Source organism: Ovis canadensis, chromosome 2, assembly GCF_042477335.2.
Source record: "Ovis canadensis isolate MfBH-ARS-UI-01 breed Bighorn chromosome 2, ARS-UI_OviCan_v2, whole genome shotgun sequence".
NCBI classification, from domain to species: domain Eukaryota; kingdom Metazoa; phylum Chordata; class Mammalia; order Artiodactyla; family Bovidae; genus Ovis; species Ovis canadensis.
Window position 1 is genome coordinate 39,179,682 of NC_091246.1, and position 9,115 is coordinate 39,188,796.

The following is a 9,115-nucleotide window of genomic DNA, read 5'->3' on the forward strand; positions in this document are numbered from 1 at the left end:
AGACTTTTCAGATTACTGGTATTGTTATTATTCATAATGTCTCTACCCTACTCCCTACCCACAAGAAGCAATGTAGAGCATACTAGAAAACAAAATTTAAATAAGGCATCAGAGGCCAATTCAAGGTTTAGTTACCAGAAAACCCATACGACCAAATGATAACAGAGCCCCAAGGTATTCACATAAAATACCACCATACTTTATAACACACCCATTTGAGTTACTTATCCTATAACAATTTTCTCCAGACCTGCTTTCACTTTACGTGTATTTTCACCATATCCTTTTCAACAAAGGGAAATGAGGATTTAAAGGGTATGAAGTAAAACAAAACAAAGCAAAAATAATAACATTATTATTATAAAAAGTAAATACTATGATTGAAACTACTTAAAAATATGATTAGCAACTCAGATAACAGAGGTAGAAAATTATTCATTCATGATGAATAATGAATATAAATTAATGCATTGATATGCATTAATTAATATTTATTCATGGGTGGCATGAATTCATTTCCCATTTTTTTAAAAAATATCTCTGCTACATCTTTCTGTCCGTTTTTTGAAAAGGCAAAACTAATCACCAAGGAGTTGGTCAAGTTCTAAAACAAATTAGTGATGACTAAAAATAGCACATGGGCTTATTCACTCTACCGCCAGAGTCTTACAGACCAGATCATGCTGCTTTCCAGTTGGGGGAAAATGGAACATGAAAGTCATGGTATTTGAGAGCCTGGAGCTGAGACTGTCACAAGCAAACACACATGGAGAAAACATTAAATGTTGCAATGTTAAAACCTCTTTTAGGATCATAAATCAGGGTGTGAGTTTCCAGGCAACAGACCCGTTCACTACACTTTTCCACTGCTCTGGACTGGTTTGTTGCTGGCCCTTGATAAATGCTGCTTATTTAAAAGATGTCATTTGCTACAGTGTTTGTCTTTAAACAGATGTGCTATTTCTCCAGAGCCCCGTGAGCTGTCCCAGTTGGAAGGGCATGAGGATACTGGGATGTTCTCAATGCACTTAACCCTCTAGGGTCCAAAAATACCCTAATTCAATCACTGTTCTGTTGTTTTCCCCTTTGAAACACAATACACAGTAAACACAAGGGCAGTCCTATTTGTGTTCATTGACACTTAGAGAACGAAACCTAAAGTTGCCTTGAATGAGGCAGTAATTTGTCTCTGTGGCCTAGTAATTAATTGGGTACCCTGTGGCCCCAACAACTTGGATTCTTGATTAAGAAAGCAGATGTGCCATCATAATAGATGAGGCTGTATCTTGCATCTGTGTCCTTTGACTGTCCTACCCTCCCCACACAAAAACTACGTTCTAGGAACACCTTTAATATAGTCAATGGATCATAACCCAAGTATTTGGCAACAAAAAGACGTTGTGTCACATTGGTTAAAAATAGTCAATTACATAACACGTAAGGAAACGGGTGTGCATCTAATTGTAGCTTTGAATTCCCTAAATCTGAGCTTTCAAATTCACTAATAACCAGCAATCAAGCTGTGTTTAAACAGATATTAAGTTAGTCTCTCTTTGAAGTCACTAGAGCTGATACTAGGCATCTGAATTGGAGATAATGCTTTGGAACACTGCAAGGTACCCAAATTTGTCAAGTTGATGAGTTACACTTACTTGATCAACCCATCTTCCATGTATATGTCTGCATAGAATGACTGGTCATCATTAACAATTTTACCTCCTTTGATCAGAAGACGATCACTCTGAAACAAAGAAGTAGTAAAGTCATAATGCATTCCTGACCCAAGATAAGAGAAATGAGCTAAGAACACATTCACTGTTCCAAAGGGATGCTCAGAATGAGCCAATTTGGGAAAGACTCACTGACCAAGGTGAACCTGTATGTGGCAACCTATTCATCACTTGATGAGTCAGAACATACTGGCAAAATTCAAAGCTTATCCCAGAGGAAAAAAATCTCTTTCCATTAGACCCAAAAGCAAAAAAGAATTAAAAAAAAAAAAAAGCCCAACAATTTCTTTAAAGAGCTATTTAAAAACATTTCAGATAAAGAAGACAATTACTTTAAATAGCTTCAGGCTAAACTTCATTTTAAAACAAAATACACCTACATGTAGGGGAAGTCAATTCTTGGCGAGGTTTGTGTGGGGGAAAAATTAACCAAAGTCTGTTGTCATGGGATACTCTACACAAACACATTTGGTTCAACCATAGCAAGGTTTCAATTCAGTCTATTCTTTATCTTTGTGGTAAATCACAGCAACTGTAGGTGGGGAGAAAATGCTTCAAAGATGCACCATTTTAACTGTTCGGCTGTTAAGAAAAAGGTAAAGTTTTCAGATAAAGTAGATGAGAAGACAAGTTCTAAAACTCTCACACCATTATTGACTGTACATGTACTTATATTTTAATTGGTGCAAAAAAATATATAACAAGCAGCCCATAAGTCACAAGAATGTAACATAAATATTACATTATGATTCATCTCTATAGCAAATGCTGTTGATGGAATCTTATGCTTAAATCCTGTGTTCAACGGATATACACCTGTATTATTCCACACAAGGGTTAAATGACTGCCCTTTTAATATGGTTTTAATATGGTCCATTTTAACAATAATTAACTCAAAATTCAATTAAAAATAATATCCTCATCAAGTGCAATTTATGTTTAGCACTTAACAAAAAGAGAAAATTAAAGCAACTCTTTAAAAAAATATACATGCTGCTTGAGACATAGGGGAAGACTTTTACACATAAACGTACACACACTTGGGTTTTAAAGTATTTATTGTTTCTCTAACATAATGAAAAACATTAAGATTATTTTAATTGTGTACACTGTGGGGGCTTGGTTCTGCTGTAGACTTTGGAGAGACAGAATAAAGAGGCAGCAACAATTCCTGCATTTACATAAAATAAATGTAAAAACCTTTACAAAATCCTGCCCTGTAAACCATGTCACCCCAGCTGCCAATCAAACCTGTGAAGTGGATGGAGCCAGATTATCGTTCCCAGGACACAGATAGAAACTAAGACTCAGAGAGGTCAAACCACTGGGCCAAAGTCACCTGATCCAGTGCATGAACTGTCTACAATGACCTCCCCCACTTCCCCAGTACCCAGCTTTGACAGGATAAACATTCCTGGGGAGGCAAGGAGAAGCCCGGCCCTTCACCACCTGCTCGCTTAGTCACTGCGGTACCTGTCTCAGCCATCATGTGAATCCCGGAGCCAACATCATGTTAAGAAAAAGAGAGAGAGAAACATCACAGCCCAGCTCACTCATGTGGCTTCTTACATAAGAGGTTGGCCGTGTTGATGGAGGGAGGGAAACCATGCTATAGGTCCCACTATCCTGCAACCAGATTTTGTTAAAGGATAAAGGGGGCGCTGTTTTGGGGGGAAAAAATCAGTCTTGTTGATTGTTTGCTTTTTAAATTTTTTTCTCCCCACACTGTCAAACCGAAACTGCCTTTTTCATTCACGAAGACAGCGGATTACTTCAGGCTTGCAGCAAATCTGCTCTACACCCGCCCCCCACCCCACGCCCCAGATTCCTTTCTCGGGCGCAATGAACATATAATGTGGTGTGGCCCCGCGCTCGGCCCTTTGGGATTTTGGGTCTCTCGCACTCAAGAAAAAGCTAGCAGCCACCGCCTCTGCTCCAGCAGCTCATCCTCTAAAACCCTCCGGAGCACACGCCCCCTCCCCCGTGCGTTTGCTCCCACATCCCTCTCCTGCGGATGGGTGTGCCCTTGTGCATCCAGTGGAAGCCGGGGTGCCGGTGGCTAAGGAGGAAACCACAGAGAAAGCGCGCCCTCAGACCCAGCCCTAAACACATCGTGACTTTTCAAAGATTCTTTCTTTCCGTCACCGCCTCAGCCCTGGGTTCTACCAGTTGCAATCACGTTATCATTATATAACAATGAATTTCCCTCGCGTTCCTCCCTCCGCGGGATATCATTCGGGGATGCAGAGAGCTAGGACTGGCGAGAAGAGAAGATGGGGGCGGGGGAGCAGCGGGAACAAGAACCTGTGTTCATCTCCCAAGCATCGCAGAGTCATCGCTTGCAGCTCCTCCTGATTTACAGACTAAGGACCCCAGGGCCCAGGACTGCGCCCGCATCTCCGGCTGCTGCGATCATTGTCTGGCCGAGGCCGGGCCGGGCCATCTGCTCGGCGCGTCGCGCAGCGCCATTACCTCCCCAAGCCCGGCTCCGTGCTGTCCCCAACGCCCACCCTCCTAGCCCGCTTTGTAATAAGCCAACACGGACGCCTCCCTGGCTGCATAAAGACACAAGAAAACGAGCCCAGAGCCCCGCCAGGATCCAAGCCCCAAACCCTGGGGCGAGAAAGCCAATAGGGCCATCAAAAACCGGTCCTGGTCAACAAAAAGCCCACGCCTGTCCGTCCTTACCAACATCCCCCCCCCCCCCACCTCCTCCTCTGCTCATCACCACGTCCCTGTTTTTCCTTCCCGTTTCCCCATGATCCCGGTACACCCAGCCCCTTTCAGCATCTCTCCGCTGTCATTACGCCTCCGGGCTGAAACCGCTCCTTTTTCTGAAGAACCGGAGGAAGGCTCCAGAAAGCCCCTTATGGTGGGGGCGGGAAATGGGGAAGAATCCATTTCCCCGTCTCCCCCAACAGGCTCCAGGAGTCCAGCCCCGCAGCACGCAGCCGGGAGAACAATATCCGAGCTTCAACCATGCATATTCAATCTGGGATCCATTTGCTTACACCCCGCAGGCCGGCACCGCAGCATCTCGCTCTGACAATAAAAGGATACAGCGGATCTGGCGCGCTACCTAAAACGACCTTAATGCACTCACGCTCCTATTTTAATGCCTTAGAAACTATGCGGCTTACAATTCCATAGGACTGCGTCTCCCATCACGATGGCCTTCTTCAGTAACAAGGGGGGAAAGAGAGAGAGAGAAAAAAAAAGTTGGGTTCCTCTTCCTCCCCCTGCTTAAAAAAAAAATACATATATTCTTTAGACCATCTGTGCTACAAAAAAAGGTTGCTGGCCGATCGCATATCGCCCAAGTACCCAACTCACCGTGATGCGTGGAATATTTTTCTTCCCCTGATAAGACATCTCTCTCCTGGGAAAAAAAATTAATTTCAAAAGAGCAGCTTTAAAACAAAAATTGCCAGGAAAGACACTTGGTAATTTTTTTGCAGGATTGAAAAATGTGCAGTCGAATAGCTGGTCTTGCTGATAGCAAATATCAGGAACGTAAGAGATAAATGCAATCCTCTGTCTCTTTTTCTTCCTCTCCTACAGCACTGCCCCAGCTAGGGCGGAAAAAAAGAAAGAGAGAGAGAGAGAACAGGAGGGAAGGGGGTGGAAATAAACTACAGCAATAAAAGCCTCGGTTCAAGTCTGCCACCGCGGCGCATGCGCCGCCAGCCACTCCCTTTCCTCTCGGGCCAAAGCCATCCGCTTCGAGAGAGACGAGTCCTGATTGGTCACAATCGTGGGATATGCAAATGAGTGCAGGCGGGGAGGGGAGCGGCGCGAGTGCGCGAATTGCTGCAGTGCAGCCGAGGGCGGCGGTCGGTGCGTGCGCCCGATCTGGGAGCGCGCCTTTCGCGCCTTTTCTTTGGACCAGGGCATCGGCCACCGGGGCTGGCAGAGGCCTCAAATGCAGCATCAGCTATGCAGGGATAGCGGAGGGGTGATCATTACGGACAAGGGGAGTCCAGCCCCTAGACGGTGGGCTTAGATGGGGCCCCGGCGGCATGCACCCGCTCGCGCGCGCCCCGGTGGATGCCCGCCCGCGCGCCAATCCGCGGAGGCCGCCGCTGCAGCCCCGCGTGGGGTGACTGCGCCGAGCCAATGGCTTTGCTGGCGGCGAGCGCGCGACTGCACGGCCGGCCGGCGCCGCGCCGCCCGGGAGGGGCGCCCGAGCCCTCCTCCCGCCGCCCTCGCCTTTCGCGAAGGCTCGCTCGGCCTCCGCCCAGGAGTCGACGGGGGAATTCAGATGGCAGCGAGCAGAGGGAAGGGGAGCAGGGCGGGAAGGCTCCGCGAGGCGCCGCGCCGGCCACGCCCGGCCCTGGAGAGGGGCGGCTGGACGCGGGCCTGTGGGCGGCCGGCGCCCGGCTGGGCTCCCCGGGGGCGGAGAGGCGCGGGCCAGTGGTGAGGCTGCGGAGAAGTGGAGCGGGAGGCCAGGCTTCGGGCATCCTTGGCCTGGCAGCTGGAAAAGAAAGTCTGAAGCCCTCACTGCTCTAAGGGAAGGAAAGCAGCCAGGGAAGACGTGGTTCGCTGCTGAGGATGGAAACCCCGCCCTGAAACATCCTTTTGTGCCTTGGGGTCGCCAGGAACTTGGGGGCAAGGGAGGAGCATCAACCGCCTGTTGGGGCCAAAAAAGGCTCAGTGTAGGGCCCGGGTCTCTGTAATAGTCACTCTCACCTACACGACTTAGGGGAATGAAGCAGGAGGCAAGGGGTGGGGGGAGGGCTGGGGAGTACACTTCTATGCTGCCTGCAGTTCTCTTGAGAAACTGTTAGGATTAACAGCGCCCAAGGAGCTCAAAGGATGTGCATTGCTATAGACTGGCCGCCCAGTTCACATAATGAAGCCAAAAGCCAGGAGATGAACTGGAGAAGCTGGAGGAATGAAGGAAAGACGATCTCAAAAAGAAAGGTATCCTGAGTCATGGAGAGAACTACCCAGAATCCGTTTAAAACACGGGGAGTCTTAACTCCCCAGCCAGAGATCCTACCACACAGGGCTTTTAAGGCCTCTCTTCTTGGGCTAGAAATTGAACAGGTTGGGACCCCTTGGCTCTGTCCAAGTCATTCTCTGATGCTCTTACTTCAGAATCCCTGTAGAAAGAAGAAGCTGAACCACTTGATCATGAGCAGTCTATCAAAGGTTGCCCAGTCAGGTACAATGACTAAAACATCTGGGTTGGCCTTGAACTTCTCTACTAGAGATCAAACAATAGATAGAATCCCCACATAATCTATGCCTGCCAGCAACCATGGAGAAGGGGGAAAAATCTATTTAATTGGCTCACACCTGCTCAGCAAAGATTAGCCAGATAAATGCAAAATAATCCTGAGGCTAGGATGGGCTCACGTTTCAAAGTCTGCATCTGGCCACTTTGGATGGTTATTTGTCTCTCCAGAAGGTGTAAGTAAGATGCACCCTGTCACTCCTCTTTTTGTAAATTCTAAGGTCGCAGAAAGAGGCTCTGGGGCACCCAGCAAGCTTCCCAGCTGGTTAATTCATTGCAGTTCCAATTAGCTCTGCATCTTAAAAACTGAAAAAAGGAGCACTTCCCCCTCCAACTCTGCAATGTGCTAAGAGCCAAGTGAGTTGAAGTCAGCAAGTATTGGTGTCAGCCTGAAAGGGTCAAAGTCACAAGTCTGAGAACGCAGAATGTACCTTCCTACCCAGAAAACCCATTGTCATTTCCAACCAGGAGTGGGTGAGGGGCAGCAGGAGAATGAGTATCCTATTAAATCATAAGGAAAATACTACTTGACAAACAAGTAAATGTGGGTCAAATTAATTTAAAGCAAAATAACCACTAATGACATTGTTTGTTTATATTCTTGTTCTATGTTCCTGCTCCCAAATTGCTTGATCGTAGAGGCTTTAACTATACCTTGTTATTTATGAGTTTGCCCTTGGATATTTTGCTCCCAAGAGCTTTTATATCCATCTTATTTATATCAGTCTTATTTCTACATCCACTGATACAAGGTTTCTAAACCTAATGTCAGCGGTAACTGACATTACCGCTCATAAATATCCAGAGATGTGATGTTTAAATTCATTTGTCCGCTCCGAGTAGAGCCTAAGAGTATTTGGCACATAGAAGGTGCCAAATAGATTTAATTGACCAAGGACAAGAACTGTCAGCAATCTGCATTTCTTACCATACTTACCGCTCAATACAATGCAGAGAAGGAATCGATGTGGGGGAGAATTTTCCACCCACTCTGCATTGATTGACTTGTTAATATACAGTATTTTTACACTGTCTTTGGATGAACACTGAGTGAAAATTGCCTGTAAAGTTACAAATCATTGTCCCTGAACCAAATAGTTGAACCGATTCTCAGGCATGATTTTTCTGAATTTTTTTTTAACTTAAGCATTGTAAGCTGGCCTATTCCACATTCACGATCCCTTCACAGTCCTTGCCTTCCCATTTCCCATAGGCCTCCCCCAGCATCTAGAAAGAGCCAGGAGTGATGTGGTTGTTTAGTTGTCATGTCCGACTCTGTGACCCCATGGACTGTAGTCCACCAAGCTCCTCTGTCCATGGGATGTCCTAAGCAAGAATACTGGAGTGGGTTGCCATTTCCTACTCCAGGCTATCTTCTCAACCCAGGGATCAAAACTCTGTCTCCTGAATCAGCAGGCAGATTCTATACTGCCTTTCCACCAAGGAAGCCCTAGCAGTGATGGACAGTGTGTTAATGAAATGGTTCTGCTGCAGACATCCTGGTGTTCTGGAGGAAGAGAGACTCTGCCTCAAGATCCGAGAGCAGCAGAAGCGGTATCCTATATCCAGGGATAACCTATATCCAGGTGGTACATGTGTGCTCAGTCCCTTCAGTCATGTCCAACTCTGCGACCCCAGGGACTGTAGCCTGCCAGGCTCCTCTGTCCATGGGATTTCCCAGGCAAGAATACTGGAGTGAGTTGCTGTTTCCTCCTCCAAGGGATCTCCCTGATCCAGGGATCGAACACACATCTCCTTCATCTCTTGCATTACAGGCAAATTCTTTACCGTTGAACCATATCTAAGTGAACACCAAGTGAAGTTTGAGCTCACAGAGTCTAGGAGCTCTTTCAAGTCTTACTCATCTTTTACCCTAATAAAGAACCTGATGGAGAAAGGGTACAAGAAGGATGGGGTATATGGAGTGATGACATCCAGTGTGTTTGAGATGTTCCGGTCCTACAACCTGCCAGTAACCGGGGGTGGGAGGTGAGTCCCAGTCACTCAAGCACTCCAGCGTGAATGGGCTGCTTTCGGTTCCTCAGCAGCAGTGTCCCCTCCTGGACCAGCCCCACCTCTGCTCTCGGTTTCTTCTTCCCCCTTTGGGGAGCAGGGTAACCATTTCTGCTTCTGTGACCACCACCC

General features: G+C 46.8%; 1 protein-coding gene across 2 annotated transcripts in view; it reads right to left on the reverse strand.

Moving 5' to 3' along the window:
• The window catches only part of DPYSL2 (dihydropyrimidinase like 2), a 78,741-nt gene extending 73,306 nt beyond the window's left edge, over window positions 1–5,435 (reverse strand). The window contains exons 1-2 of one of the 2 annotated variants that reach the window (XM_069575942.1): window positions 5,065–5,435; window positions 1,653–1,741 (exon numbers count right to left, since the gene is read on the reverse strand). In XM_069575942.1, the coding sequence (XP_069432043.1) occupies window positions 1,653–1,741; window positions 5,065–5,103 (128 nt within the window). In that variant the 5' untranslated portion in view covers window positions 5,104–5,435. Of the gene's footprint in view, window positions 1–1,652; window positions 1,742–4,871; window positions 4,974–5,064 lie in introns of those variants that run through there. The other variant, XM_069575943.1, reaches the window with a different exon arrangement.
• Window positions 5,436–9,115: the final 3,680 nt, after the last annotated feature.